This window comes from Motacilla alba, chromosome 3 (assembly GCF_015832195.1).
Source record: "Motacilla alba alba isolate MOTALB_02 chromosome 3, Motacilla_alba_V1.0_pri, whole genome shotgun sequence".
Taxonomy (NCBI): domain Eukaryota; kingdom Metazoa; phylum Chordata; class Aves; order Passeriformes; family Motacillidae; genus Motacilla; species Motacilla alba.
In genome coordinates, this window is record NC_052018.1 from 41,973,873 (window position 1) to 41,990,435 (window position 16,563).

A 16,563-nucleotide genomic window follows, 5' to 3' on the forward strand; every position below is an offset into this window, starting at 1 on the left:
TTTTTTTTAAAGAGATCATTGTGCAAAAAGAAAAGCAAATATTCTGGTCATGGATTATGGTATTCTGGTTAAAGATGTATCTGTTTGGCCATGCACTAGAAAAATGTATAGAAGAGGGAATAAAAAGGAAGAGTTTCTTTGTAAGATAACAGTTAATATTTAATCCAAATACAAGGTTCAGATAAGGAAGGGTGCATAACTAACTCTTGTTTTCTGCCAGAAGAACTTTGCATTTTTCTCAAGAGGTTTCTAATTCAGTAATTAAGACATAATTATCAAATTAGCGAACAACATTTTAGAGCATAATTATCATATTAGCTAATAACTTCTTAGCATTTAGACTCTCAATAAAACAAAATGTCTGCATCTAATTGAAGATCAATCTAAACCCAAACTCTGGATACCTCTAGTGCTGAATTTCCCCATATAGATGGAAACAGAGTGAAAGTATATACTGTGGAAAAATCATTTGCACATTGCATTTCAGTCATTAGGAACATAAACACCGTCCCTCTCATGGAAAAGATTAATTGGGTAATTATTAAGAAATACAAGTGACAGTCAAATTTATTGCAAATTAGAGAGGAGTGTAACATATTCAGTATCTCTGTGCTTCAGATCAAATATTTTGACCTTCTGCTTGTGTATGACACTTTCGCCCAGACCCTCCAATAATGATACTGTGGACTGCTGGTTTATCACAGGAGACTTGAATCAGCATCTGTGACATGCAGCATCCTGAAACAGACCCTCTTGTGCCTCATTAAACATTTTTGCTTCTTTACTTCAGCGGCCCAATAGAATCTGTTCTTCACAGGAGTGTGCCATAAATTATTAGTTTCTGAAGCACTCAAATTTCATATACATTGGCATCCTTTTTATTGATATTTATCAAATTAATTAAATTTAGAAATATGAATCTGTGGCAGAATTTGTGCATTTGATGTTAAGATTTAGAACTAAATTTGTGTTTCTTTTATTTATGGAATTGATATAGTAAATTTCCTTCTTTTTTTTTTTTTTTTTTTTTCTGGAGATCCATGTCTAAATTTCTTTTGCTAGGCTTGTTTGCATTAGTCATATTGAGATTTTATTTATCTTGGGTCACATTACAAAGTGTGCAAGCTTCACTATTACTGTAACTTATGAAATAGGCAAGTTCAAGAAATCTGAACCAACATATTTTTAAAACTAAAATTAAATCTGCTCAATTTAGCAGTAGGAGCACCTAACATTTCCTCTTTTGAAAAGAGACTTGTTTTCAATTTTCTCTTTTATCAACACTAACACTTTAGAATAACCCTGAAGATCCATCTCTTTCTTACTTCTTGGCATTTTTTTCATCAGCACCTACTATTATGTTTTTGGTCATACTACTTGCTTGTTTCTGCATTCAGAGTAGATCCCTCCCCCACTGCCCTTTTTTTTTCCTTCCATGACTGAAGAATCAAAAAGGTAACCAGTGAGTAAATACAAGAATACCCATTTTTTGTAGTCCAAGTTCACACATCAGGGAGCGGAATAGTGAAGATTTTTCTAAATAACATACAATAACCCACATTGGTCTTTTGAAAATTGCTTCTAAGTATCTAGAGCCTTATGCTCATGGCAGCAAAACCATATTTTAACCAGGGTAGTAGTACTATTGACAAAAGTCATTTTGGTGAGATTGTTGATAAGATGAAAAGATAATTACTTAATTTCTAAGCAACTCTCTAATGTAAGCATTTTTGGAAACTGAACATTTGAGTACTGAAGTGGAGCATTAGTAATTGTAACAGTGTTTGTCACATTTAAAACTCATCCATCAGTCTGATTTTGAAGAGTTTTCTTTTGTTCCTGTTTGGTTTTTTTAGTCTTTGAAGACTGTTATAAATTTTCCTGGTATTTCACAACATTTCTACTGCAATGTTTTCAAATGGTTCAATTGTAATACAGTGAGAAAACCTTCTGGAAAGAAGCAAAAATGCCTCAGGCAGTACTGAAGAAAAGCTATGTTTCAGTGGCTTTAAGGACAAAATGGAAACAATAATCAATTTCAGTTAATGCATTGTAATATGGCAGCTGTAGGATGTAGTAATGAATTACTATTAAGTAAGGAGAACATGATGCAGCAAACTGAAAATTGGAAAATATTTTCTTGAAATATACAAATAATGGAAAAAACCATTCTTACTTTATACAAGTACTGAAGAATAAGGATTGTTGATATTTAAAGTTCATACCACTCATAGAATTATATTGGCACTCTGCATCTGTTACACAGATGTGCATATATATGTGTGTATATATATATATATGTATATGTATATATATGTATATGTATATATATATGTATGTATGTAGATGTATGTAGTCTAGATATGTCTTTTGTCCCTTTTCTTTTCCCCTTGATTAAATTAGATAATAAGAATTGCTTCAGGTTCCTGAAGGATTCTATGCCTGGACATCTTGAGAGAAGGAAGAAGAGTATGAAAATGCAGTCTTTGAACTTAAATCACTCAAATATCTACAAACTCCTGATCATTTAAATATCAACCATTAAATGAAAAAAATAATCCTAAAGCTGATTATAACCATTTAATGATTTAAGAAGAAGATTTTGCACAGGGGTCCAGTTATTAAAGTTTCACTTACTTTAATGATGACCATAGCATCTGGCAGGCCTTAGGTTTGGCTTTTTTTTTTTTTTTATCTATTTGCAAGATTCAAATTTTAGTCTTTTGTGATGGCAAATGAACTTCTTATTTGCTTTCTTTAATGTCCAAAGTCATGGCAATGAGTATTCTTAAAGTTTAGTTTAAGAAAGAAATGGATTTTTATGGCATCTTCTAATTCTAAACTTTTGTGAATACTTTTAAGAAAGTTTATTTTTCCTTGATATTTTTGGAAAGAGGAAATGGACCTTATTTATTTTGAGGTTTTAGACAGGCTTAAATGTGAGAATTTTTTTTCCCTATTGAAAAAAATTGTATATTTTGTGATTCTCATTTGCTGGATCCTGCAGTGTTTGGTGTGTTGCTTTTAAATTACCTACTTGGTCTTAGCAGTGAGTGAAATTATCTGGATACCTGGGATTTGACCCTGAAGGTACTTCTGACTAGCACAAACTGATATTTGATGTTGACGATGCATTAAAAATTACCTAACCAGAAAGAGCAAGCAGAAGGAGACCTGACCATATGACACCAGTCTGTTGAGGTGCACTGGTATTGTGTCAGGAATCAAAGAATTAAGTAAGAAAGCAAGTTGGAAGCTACAGGCTGGGACTGTTGATTACCCAGGAAGAAAACCTGAGTCCTCGCCCTGAATTTCTCTCCCATTTCAGTATTTTCTACAAGAAATTGATTGGATAAGAAGCAAATAATCTAGAAATTGTGGGATGGCTCCTCTTTTATGACTAGCAGAGGCAAATAGAAATATAAGAGAATTTCAGGGTTGCTCTTGTTTTTTTGGATCTTGCAAACTGAAAATTCCTATATAGTAGCCTATCTTCAGTAAAAATTAAAATTACCTTGTATGTAAGTGGTCTATCTGCTGGTTAGGACATCATTCTGAACTCTGTGTATAATGGATTTTGTTTTCTGCTTTATAGGCAAATGCTTTAACAAATTTGCTTAAAAAAAAAGACAAACCCAATAATCACATAATCACAAGCGGTGTATTTTCTTGAAGTTGTCTTTCCACATAAGATGCACATTTAGCTTTTACTAATTGGCCTCTGACTTCTTTGAAGTTTAAGCCCTTTTCTGTTTCATCTTTAGATGTTGAGAGATCCAAACATGAGCATCTTATAATGCAGTATAAGAAGTATAATCTCTACCTGCTTGGATGCCTTTAGTTCCTGAAAAACCCTTCTGCTTTCCAGGAATTTTGAAGTGATTTCTGGTAACTATTGAACCACGGTCTCTGTGAATTTCTTCTGAAAAATTAGATATGGGACTTTTCTAAGCTCTGCTTGAAGAATTGTGGTAAAATTTGACATTTTTCCTGACTCTTGTTTACCTTATTAAGGCAAAACTGAAAAAAAAACCAAACCAAACCTTCAAACCCATGAAACACAAAAACCCAAACCAAAACAAAAAATCCCCACATTTTTCTACAGCTTATTTGTATGGACATGTTAGTAGCATATACTACAATATTGTAGGATTTAAGTTCAAAATGCATTTACTTTTTAAATGTTATTTCTTATAAGTGCCTCACTTTTATTTTAAAAGCAAGTGAAAACCTGGATACAATTTCTTTCATTGTCTGTGTATGGTTTGGCTTCTCAAATGAGATTTCAGATGCAAACTAACATTTAAGAAGACAAATAGCATGCAGCATAATGGAAAATAAAAATCCTGGCCTGGATGCAATATCATTAGCATTTTTCTATGGTTTTTATGATGAGGTTAGAGAACTGGTTGTATCAGTGTTCTAATGCATGTTATGACTCTTTCTAGAATGAAATTAAATGGTTTATGATTTGTCTATCTTTAGACCTATAAGTAGGGAAGTTAGAAGATGGTAACTGCCCAGTTAGTAGCCTATTAACAGACGTTAAAATTTCATGAGGACCAGTGTTAGACTATTTCTGTAAAATTTAGGCATTTAAGTTTGCATATTATCTTCTTTAAAGAAGTTTTGGAGAAAAAAGTTTTCTTCATGAATATTGAGAAGCTTTTAATCTGGATATTGACTATCTCTAGAAAAAAACAAGGGAAAGAAACAAACATGTTTTTTTTTTTAAGGCAGTTCAAAACATTTTATTACCCAAAGTAAGGAAAAGCACGTTGTAGCAAAATCTCCTGAGGCCATTTTTGTAGTCAGACTTAATTTATTACTTTGTTTCCTTTTGTTATTGTGAATCATGAGAGGCTAATTATTATGTGAATGTGATAATTACATTGATATTATCAAGTGTATTCTGTAATACATTGCTTAGCATGTCAGAGAAAGCTAATGCACATCCCTTAAAGTGGGAAGAAATCTTATGGATAGTACATTCTAACATTGTAGATGAATGTGTTTTATTATTTTATCTGTCATCCTTACTGGTGCTCTATTGATATTCTGACAGAAAGGAGCATTATTTGTAGAGATGCTATCAAAAGCAGTATTTTATAAGTATACTGCATATTTCAACCTTGTAATATTTTTAAGCTGTATTTAATTTATTAATTTTCAAAGCATATTTGTGCTGATGAAAGATTCTGATGTGTGTTATTTGTCACATCTGACTTGAAGATGCTAGAATCCATCCAGTTACATTTAAAATAACTTTGAGGATACTTATCATTTGTATGCACTTAGCTTTTAAAAACTTTTTCATCAGTTTTATAAGGTAAGGAAAATTTTGTTCAAATGAGATCTACTTTACTATTTCATCATAATATTCCTTATTATTTCCCTACTTTTAAGAAAGATGAAACAAACTCTTTTTATATTTGATTTTAACATTAACAATATAAATATAACATTGACTGATTATTTAGCCTGTTCCTTATTGTGCGATCAGAAAATATCCAGTTTTATTTGTCTTAATTTAGTAGATAATTCAAATCTTTTTTAGGATTTGAACATACCTAAAAGTTGGCAGTTTCATGCAACTACACTAAAATGCCAATCGAAGTATAACTTGGATGCTGAAGCTAATAGCTCCATGCATTTTAAACAGCAAAATTTGCAGGATCTTGTGATTGTGGCTTCATACACTGATTCCATGAATGCCTTTAACAGAAATTATATCTCATTTCAAAACATGTTGGATTTTCCAATAATTGTGAGTGTATTGCAATGTCTAGATGTTTTGGGATGAAATATTTATTTTAAAGAAAATAATCTTATCCAATATTGTGCAGGAAATCAGTAGCAATGAAAACAAACCCCTGAAATTCTGGATCCTGCTTCCTTCCTCCAAACCATATGTGCACTCAGAATGGATAAAGGTTTCTGCTGAAGTGTGCTATCTTTTTCTGCAGTGCTGTATCCACATAAAACCGGCTTCAAAGTCAAATAACCAGCATTTTCTTTGTCAAGTAATCCTTTTCAACTTTTTCCTGTTGTGAGATTTAGAAGGCTTTCAATATAATTTTGAAAAGAAGTAATAAAAATGTGGTATTGTTCAGATTCACACAACTGTATTTGAAATCTATAATTCCATAAACTACATTACTTTATGGAAAACATTGTAAAGAAGAAAATTTTTCATTCATTTTTAACATCTTGTTTGAAAGTGATTCAATTTCTTAAATCCTATTCCAGACAGAAATAAGTGGCTAAGATGTAATTTTGTACTGTATTTGTAGGAAGCACAAAGTCTAAGCTGTCAACCTTTAAGGAGTTCTTTGAACCACCTCTGTAGCTTTCAAATCCATAACAGGACCTGAAAGAGGATTATCAGTACAGTGCACAGCACACTTGATTAGGACTAAAATGCCTTCAGCCAGCAGCCTCTATCAGTCCCTGTAGCTCAGCACCTACTGTGCCTCCTCCTCTCAGTGCCATGCATGCCTTGTCACTGATATCGGGTTTTTGGGATGAGCCTCTTCAGTGCCTCCTGGCTATAACTCTACTGGAGAAGTGTAGTCCATTCACACTTCCAAAAAGCCATCATTCCCATCTCTGTAAATGTCTATAGTGTAATAAATCCTCTGAACTCTCAATAATGTGCTTTTGACTTATTATCTTCTCCATGTGGTACTTCCTTGCACAGCCATTGGCTCCAATTACCAAATGGCCAATTTTGAAATTGGAACATGACAGATAAAAGGATATATTTTAATAGTATAATACCTGACAGAATTACTTTCATTCTGTCTTGAAGCACTTTTTAGAAAAGTTGTTTATCACGGATACCATCTACTCCTTTCTCCCAAATTTTGCAGCTAGTTGAACAAAGTCTGTCTGAGAGTTCATGTCTACTGAACATGAAATAATCAAAAAAAGAGATTGCTATTTGTCACATCAGGATTACATCTGGGCAGCATAATTATCATAGATTCAAAGTATTGACCTGAGGTGAGGAAAAAGAATAAAAAAAAAGTAATTCCTAGAGAACTTAATATAAATTTAGCAGTAAAATTTAAATATATTTGTATGTTTTCAAAGTAAAATGGTGGGAAGAAATGTTACTAGGCTTTAAAATAAATTTTTCTCCAGGCTCTTAGTCTCATTTTTAATATTACTTAAGAAAGAGGTTTTCATTGCTATATTTAAAGAGTTACTGTATCATTAAAAAACAGCGTTCATGTCACATGTGACTGATGCTAGTTTTTATAACGCATTAATAAAGACCTTTATAACTGTCAGTAAATTTGTGCAGATTGGTACATGTTGATGATATGGCTAAAATGTTAAAAAATGTATAGCTATTAAAAGCTAGTATGTGTATGTGCAAGATCCTATCCGGTTGGTTTGATATTAGAAAAAAAAGAAACTTAATTTCATAACATCAAACAAGGAAATCATAATTAAAAATAAAATTAAGATTATTGTTACTGTTTCCATAACTTTGTTAACATGAAAAACGTTACGTGTGAATGATTTTTTGAATTTTTGTATCGAGGTTTCACATTTAAAAACCATGGAAGTTTTAATTCTCTGTATATAGTTCATACATTTGCAATATCATTAGAACCAGTTATTTTAGGCTAAGTAATTTCAAGTAGTCTGCAAGCTTCATAATGACTGATTTGATAGACTGTGATCTGAGGTAATGTGGGCTTCTGTTGCATGTTTAAGGGTTTAATTTTTCAGAGGGCTAAGACTGCAAAAAGGCCTGTAGCTGTAATTAGATGGCATTAATTTCTCATGAAACAAACAGGTGACTGTGACTGTACCAGAAACAAAGGAGAAATTCTTTCATTTAATATTAGCCAGATCTGCTATTAGCTTTTTGGAAGTCTTACTTGGATACTTTTAAAGCTTGCTTGGATGAGGATACTTTCAAGTAGGTAACAGCAGCTCAGGTTTCATGGTATGCTGCTATTTCTGAAGTTCTCTACATGTAAGAGAAGGAGAGATTTCCTAATAACTCCTTCTGGACCTTCTAGTTATCTAATGATTCATGCAGTTAAGCAGTTTTGTTCTTCCTGCTGCGTTTTGTCAGGTGTTACATGGAGATGATAACACAAAACACACAAGATGGTAATCTTCAAAGGGGACCCTGTTGTGGAATGGAAATGGAAAATGGGTTCATGTGGGGTTTCACCCCCAGATTGGGATGACCCCGAAAGATGGAAAAGTCCCTCCTCCAACCCATGCCTTCGAAGAAAGACTCAGTAGTCTTCTGTTGTCTGTTCTCAAGGTTGTTTATTGTTGGTTATCTACAAGATTCTTCTCCCTGAGCTGCTGTGGCCCGTTCAGCAGCTCAGACAAAGGCACACTGCCCTCCCAGGGGGCTGGTGCCATCTTTTATATCATATATTACGTACTACATGTTTATGCTTTTTCTCCAATACCTACTATCTATATTGAATGGTGACTTTCTACTCTAAACCAATCTGTGAGTGCCAACATCACCAAAGACATGGAGGCTAGGAAGGAGAAAGAAAGAGGACAGGGCACACCCAAGTCCCTCCATCTTAGATCTCCTGACCCCCATGTACAAAACTTGGACCCCTGCGTACAAGGCTTAAAACCCCCCTGTACAGCACTCAGAAATCCTTCCTTTCACTTCGTGATTATCTCTACTATGCTATCTAAACTTGTGTGTGTGGCTTGTAATTCTTCATACAGAGTTAGTAATTTGCTCCATGGGCTAAGATCAAAACCCCACGTGTGTCTTTGGCTGCATGCCTGGGTCCCAGAGCCCCCTGCCAGCAGCTCTGGCCATCCAGGGCACCCAGAGGAGAGTCCTGGGTTCCAACAGGTTCAGAGGGTTAAGCTATTATTTTTGAAATTAGGTACTTTAGAGTAAGAAAATTTTTTTGGGGTGATAATTTTTTCCATGATGTGTAACAAGTTTACTTTTTTCCCCCTCTGGATGTTGTGTTTAAGAAAATTATTTGAAAACTGGGGAAAACAGGATGACTTGTAAGCAATAAATAAGCAATAAATGTCAATTCTATTCCAGGTTTTTGACAGAAAATGCAGAGCTTTTAATTTGAAAAATTTCATTACAATTTTTTAGACTTGTATAATTATGAACTATTTTAGATTTTCTTTTTCCTTGGAAAATATTAAAGACATCTATATTAGATCCTTTTTGGTAAAATATTACTCCCCTTTTTTTTTGAATGATTTGTGTTTCTGAAGAAACTGTTATTCCATCATCATTACATTGATGATTGCCTATTTGTTATTGTAAAAGAACTTGATCATATAAAGGTTTTTTTAATAGAGTCAATTGATGAAAAATCCTAATGGATTTCAGGTACATTAAAAACGATTCTTTCACATCAACATTAATAGGAAATTTGAATTATCCCAGATGTCACTTCAAAGATGCAGTATTTAAAGAATATTTTTTAATTGCTCTGGCTTATGTGGCTTGGATTGGCATGTCTGAAATATTCCTCAGGTGTTGATCACCCCAAAAAATCTAGTGAGCTTTATCTTAGTGGCTACTGTGACAATAAAAGTTGGAAGTGCTCAGCTATACAGCTCTCAGGTACTGTACACAGCCTACAAAACTTCATGGGCTACAGATTGAGCTGTAGATAAGTGTCCCATATTCCTTGGTGTCACTACTATAGGGCAGAGATAAACTGCCTTATCATTAACTCTGTAAATGAAGAAGCCATGTATGAGACTACTGAAGCAAGTTAAGAATAACATACACATTTTTTTACTGCTTTTAAGTTTTCTCTCTTTTTTTTTTTTTTTTTTGAGGTAGTAGTGGAATTTCAGGCTATTCTTCCAGGATGTGCTGCTGGTTGAATCTGAGAACTAATGTTTCTGCCTACCATGGGTCTATAAACACTGTTAAAAAAAACCCCCAAATCCTAACACCTGCATTTTTCAAGCTGTAAGACAGAGATAGACATTGGTTTGGCTGCTTGTCCCCATACGAATGGCAAGATTTATGACTCTTCTCTCTGCTTATCTAAAGGCTTGCAGTGCATTTCTCAATTTGATTATTAATAAGGCCATCCTGAATACAAAGTAAAGCAGCAGTAAAGAAAAGCCTGCTTGAGAAGGAACAACATGACACAGTATGCTATAACAGCTTCTGGATACTACTATTCCTTCATAATTGAGTATATCTGAACTGGAAAGCCAGTTCTTTTATTTTCCTTTCCATTTAAAAAAAATGCAATGTAATTAATGCATTGTCTCCCAGTATTAAGCCAGTGGATTTGCATGATATAGTCTTTAAAAATACTCGAAGTATTTTTAATTTTTTTTACTATTATTTACATACTCATTAACAAATGGGAACACAATAGTAAATTTAAAGTTATTGAATAAGTTTCTATTTCTTATGCAGCATTGGAAAAGCACCATTTAAAAGTTTTCATTCTTGTCATTGCTTGAACTCATTTATGTGTCTTTGCTGAGCAAAGACACATAAATGGAAACATCTGAAATGCATAGACTTCCAAGCAAACTAACAAGGCTTCTCCATCTGGAGGATGATGACCTGTTTTTTAATATATTCTGATATTCAGAATTCAGACATGTGTCTGTCTGAGCTCCTGGTCTTAGCAGTTGAGTTCAATTTAAACTAAATAAATGTTCAATTAAACAATGATATGTGTGTTTATGTGCTGTATCAGCTTGGCCAAAGCTGCATTCACTGCTGGGGAACCATTTTGCATATTAGTAGGACATAGAACACTTTTGAGAACCAGTTGATTTGAGTCTCTTAGTGTGAAGGTTTCGATGAATGTATACCTTCTAGTATCCAAAATATTTTATTACAAATTTTACTAAACTGAAATGAAAGGAACCTAGTGGATTTTTGACAACCTACAGCTTAGAAAATAGCTAGGAATCTTCAAATATATGGTCTACTTTATATTCCCCTTGGGTTCTTATTTTTAATTTCAGTGTCTACCTAGTGCAAAATGTGAAAATATTCAGGAGGAGAAAATAAGTTTTCCTTCCTCCTAGCAAAATATCCTAATCATAGAACAATAGGAACAGGTTATTCTACTTATCTTTTTCTTAGGACTGGAAATATAACCTGAAACAGATGGATCGTATGATGCCAGGTTTGGAGTTTTTTTATCACAGGAATAGGGAGTAAGTCAGTAAGTGAGGAAAGAAATCACTGAATGGTGTATGTGGGCACCTAAGCATCATAGCCACTCATAGGAGATGTCATCTTCATAAAATTGTCTTACTATATGATGGACTGTCACTAACCTTAGGAGTTACCTAGATAGGCAAGGTCAAAATAAAGTTTCTCTTTTTTTTTTTGTTTTTTTTTTTTTTTTTTTTTGTTCTGAGAGCAGTAGCTGACTCTTTGACAGAATTTCCTGTCTCAATGATTTAGAAATCAGTAGAATGAAAAATGCAAGAACAAAGAAGGAAGGTTATACTGAGCTTCAGACACATGGAAATTAGAGAATAAATCTTCCAATATAAAAACTTCAGGAGAACCAAAAGACTATAATGTTTATTTCTTTTAATTAATCCATTTAGCTTAGGATACAATTAGGATTTCATAATTCTTGTGTGATACTGGTTTATTTAAATATATTTGAATAACTGTGCTCCAGATGCCTTAGGAAAGCCTATGAAATCTATCTTAATTTTAATTTTTTTCATGTAAATGTCTTTTTATTGTCTCTTAATATCTATACTTATAATTTAACTGATTTTTGGATTTCTGCAGTAATTTAAAAGTATTTTCCCCAAATCAAAATACTATCCTCCTATATGTCACCATTCGAATTGCAATGCTTAGATTCTGTAAGATTTGGCAGCACAAAAGCTTGTCTATTAGAATGTTTCCCTGAGCTGAGTACTCCATTAACTTCAAAAGCAGTAGGTTGCCTTTCATGTTCATATTCCACTATTGTGCAAATAAACATGGTCATTTTTTTGAGTTTTAAAGTGTACTAGTGTACTGAAGTGTACTGAAAACTATCTAAGTTTCTTTGGCTTGAGCTCTGACACTTTTGTTAATGTTGGTTACTGATTGTATACATTATGTACACATATTTCTGTGTATATATGTGTGTGTGTGTGTATATATTCTATGCTCAATCAGTTTGAATTTCCCTAGATATTGAAATTTTTCTTAAGAGTCTGCCTTTCCCATCAATGCCTCTTTTCCAGTTTGAAATGACTAATGCTTAAATAATTATTAGTCACATCTTAGTGGAAAGGGCTTGTGCTTTTCAAGTAATATTATATGACCATCTGCTCCTATGGCTCTTGCCAGAAATTAAAAGGCTGATCTGCAGGAAAAAAAGGTTAACACCTCAGTTTTGTAGTGAGAAATGTGTTGCAAGAGGAAAAAGACTTGCAAAACCAGACAGCCTTCTATATTTAATACTATCAATAAATAGTAAATACACATCTCTTTGCCTTACCAACAGTTTATCTGCTTGGTTACTCACAAGACTGTTTACAAACTGACTGTAGTTTTTGAAATTTAGTTTAATCCAGTCACTGAATATTCAGATTCTGAGAAGTTCTTGGTGAGAAAGTAACAGTGTTGAATAGAATTTTTTTAGACAGTACAAGTCCAAGTAGCATCACTACTTTGGAAATGAATAAATACAAGCAAGAAGAGAGTGAATGAGTAGCATTCCTTCCAGTGACACAATACCTGGCTTGTAATTAGTGATCCTGTGATGATGGCTGTTGTCTGTCCATTAGAATTGACAGGTCTTTGTTAAATGGGGGCTGAAGGGACGGACCATAAGGATACTGATCATTTTTCTGAGGCATTCCATGTCACAACAGTAAGGACACATCTTCAAATTACTTTTATTGTCACAGTACCCTTGGCTTTTCCAGATCCAAGAATAAATTATATTACCTGAAAGTATGTATAAATTTACATTCTATGGACAATGATATCTCATTAATGAGAATAGCTGACATACAGCATTTTCTCACAAGTATATTTGCTTCATCTAGGATGAAGGTTAGCTCATAAGTGTTCTAGAAATTGCTTATTGTTTGGGCATGTCCTACTCTGGCAGCATGCCTTTTTGGGGATGTTTTTATTGCAGGATAGAGGTTATGCAGGGTGTAGTTTCTTGGATTCCTGTATTTACTGAGAATGAGGTTAACATCTACATGCAGTTCAGGGCAAAAGAGCAAAATCTGAACTTTTTGCTCAACATATTTATCAGTTCAGGCAAACAGTCATGTTAAAATATCTCTCCATTTTAATTTCTGGATACAATTTGAGGCATCCCAGTTCTATACTTCTTTGTATGTTGTATTTTCAGTGGACTGTCAAGTTCATTACTAATGTATTGTAAGTAGAAAGCAAGAATGCGTGTCTCCCTTCCACCTGCCACACACACATAGGTCGTGGAAGATCTGGAAGGGACAAATATATTCATTTCAAGTTTAACTATATAAAATATTTGCAAGAGCGATAGTAGCTAGGTAATAATTAAATATACTTCATCCTTCTCCTATTTTGCTTCTAAATTGTGTGGTTAATATATAATGCTACATTTTTTTTATTCACAATACTAAAATGAGTATTGAATAGAAAAAAAAGCAACAGATTTTCCTTAAGGTAAGTCCTCATTGTTGCTAGTTTATTTATTGCTTGACTCACAGCTCATCAAAATCATGAGTTGCACTGTATCAGGTTTATGGAATTAAATATTTTGGACTGATGAATCTTTTCCAAAAGGATTATTAAAGATGTTATTTTAAGTCCTTTTGCTTACTAGTGGTTTTTATTTTGTTCTTTTTTCTTTGTTCCTATACCAGGAGGCATTTTTGAGTGTGTGGAATCTGGTCCAATGGGAGCAGAAGAATTAGCCTTCAGATTTGCTGTGAACACAATCAACAGAAACAGAACTCTTCTGCCAAACACCACATTAACATACGACACACAAAAGATAAATCTCTATGACAGTTTTGAAGCATCCAAAAAAGGTAACCTTTTGCATATTTAGTTTTTTAATGAAGGACTAAGGCTCACTTGGTTTACTTACCTGAAAAAATGTCTATGTGATGAAGCCATATGCAATGAGACTGACATAATTGTCCCTGACATTAAAGAGCTGCTTTATTAAATGTTGTAATGGTAACTGCTTGACAATTACATCGCCACCTTTGCTCCCACTAACCCTATCTAAAAGCTATTCCCTTAAATATTTAAAATCTGAAATAAATTTTACTGAATATTGTGACTAGGGTGTTTCTTATACCAGCTCCTTTGGAGTAAGAAATCTCACCGTCTTCAAAATTTATCTAGCAAAATGCCAAGTTCCCCCAAATTCTACTGAAACTGGGATTCAATTTAAACATTCAATCACTTCAAGTACATTTTCACAAATGACTTTATATAGTTAATCACAAACTTTGAAAGGGAAGTAGTAGTTGTAATTTTGTGCATCTTTTACCAGCACGGCATAAAAATAAGCCTAAATATTAAGTCTGTGCTTAAGACTATCACTATCAGATACATGTCTCGGCCTGAGTTAAGCTCTTTTCTCCTAACTATACATTATATGTTTACAGAAGAATTAAGAGTAAAAATTAAGTTTGAACATTTTCCCTAAATTTTAAAATCTTTGATTCCCAAAAAAAAAAACCCCAAACAAGCAAACAAACAAACAAACCCCCAAAAACCAACCAAACAAAACCCACTAAATTTTCAGATTGCTTTATATTTAAGTCAGGGACTTAATTAACTTAAGTTTCTGCATCATTGTTGTATCCTAGAAAGTGCAAACATCAAAAAGTTCAATGAGTATTTATGGAAGAAAGTACAAAGCCTCATGTCAAACTCAGTAAGACTGAATTTTGCACTGTATTACATGCTCTTTAAAAACACCTTTTTGATAAATTGGAGAGGTCATTTAATATGAATGCTATATGTAACAAGACAATAAGAAGGGTGAAAGAATTGGAGGTCAGCCTGCATTTCTTATGGCAGGTTCCTAGTCTAAATCTGCCAAGTGATCTGGTCCCAGCGTGTCTCTCCCAAGCATTAAAGACAAAAAGCTTTATACAATAAGGGATTTTTGGTGTTATGGTGGGCTAAGAATAGTGAAAACACTTGATACAACATTAGAAATTATACATAAGGGAAAGCTCCTGTGGCATTATTAATGTAAATGACGGACATCTTAAAAGTGGAATTTAATACTAATTAAATATTCAGTTTAGAACTGAAGGGAAATTTTTACTTCTTTTACTATAACAAATTAACAGAGAATCTTGATAACCTGTTTATCTGTTTATTTGACAAACAAATATTTAAATATAAATTCTTTTTAGGCATGAAAAGAGAGTATCCTTATTTGTACAGAAATACATTTCAGTCATCGAAAGATTATTATGAAAAATTGTAATGAAAATTGGTCATTTTTCATGTATGAAAAATTATAGGCTAAATATTTTTGCCTAGCAAGATGGTTTCTTTGCAGAGTAGCATGCATGATAGAAGAAAGAGGGAAAAAATGCACTTTTAATAGAGTATCTTTGAGTTGTTATTCTAGTGTTTTGGATGATTGATGGATTAAAGCAGGTCTTGAGAGAGACTACTCTTTCCTTTCCATCTCAGCCAACAGTGAATAAAAGTGCTGAATCTTGGTTTTGTTTCTTTCATTCTCTTTTCCTTTTCACCTTCCAAATTCACCTGCTTCCTGACTCCTGCACATGCTGACCTCTGAAATCTAGCAGGACATTTTCTCCCTGTTCCTGAAGGATGATGCAGACCGCAGAAAAATTTCTCAGGAGATCTCTAATTCTTTAATTCTTTCCTGAGAAAATGCAACTACTTTTAGCCCTTACCTGGGGTTTTCTAGCCTGAATATTATGTTGCTAATTCTTGTCAGACTATAATACCTGAAATTAGAATGACAATGTGCTATTGATTAGACATATTGAATAGAATGCATATATTCCTTTTTCCCACTTGCTTCTTGGATGAGAATGCAACACTTCATTTATAACTGCTCAGGCTATATCAAAATCTGTATAATCTTCTAGTACTAATAGCCTTTTGCATCATCAATTCACAATACAGACAACTGCATTTGTGCTCACAGGTGCTTTAGTTCAGAATCAGAGGCTAAAGGTTAACACAAAATGGTTCATTTTATTATGATGGATTCAAAGCAGAATTTTAACAATGAAGTTTAAGCATTTGACTCATTTTTGTGGTTCATTATCATGTCCATTAGTGAGTAGGCAGGCATTGCATCAAAAATAGCCTGTTTAGACCTCTTATTAACACATACTTTTGAAGTTGAATATAGAAGAAATATTAATGGCTTTTTAAAGGTACCATATGAATAAGCAACCTGAAGTCAAGAAGATATTTCCAGGCTACTGTTTCAGTGAAGAATAATGTAAATGCAACAAAATATCCCTCAACATTCTAGGAAAATTGGTATGCATCTGATAGAGCCAGTGCCATATTAAATCACGTGTGAAAGCATTGCATTATTCAAACCTCAGAAAGAGGAAAAAAAAGTC

At 33.4% G+C, this 16,563-nt stretch overlaps 1 protein-coding gene across 4 annotated transcripts in view; it reads left to right on the forward strand.

Annotated features, from left to right (window-relative positions):
• Nucleotides 1–16,563, forward strand: part of GRIK2 (glutamate ionotropic receptor kainate type subunit 2) — a 356,698-nt gene that overhangs the window by 104,914 nt on the left and 235,221 nt on the right. For 3 of the 4 annotated variants that reach the window (XM_038133845.1, XM_038133848.1, XM_038133846.1), the window contains exon 3: nt 13,843–14,010. In XM_038133845.1, the coding sequence (XP_037989773.1) occupies nt 13,843–14,010 (168 nt within the window). Of the gene's footprint in view, nt 1–13,842; nt 14,011–16,563 lie in introns of those variants that run through there. The other variant, XM_038133847.1, reaches the window with a different exon arrangement.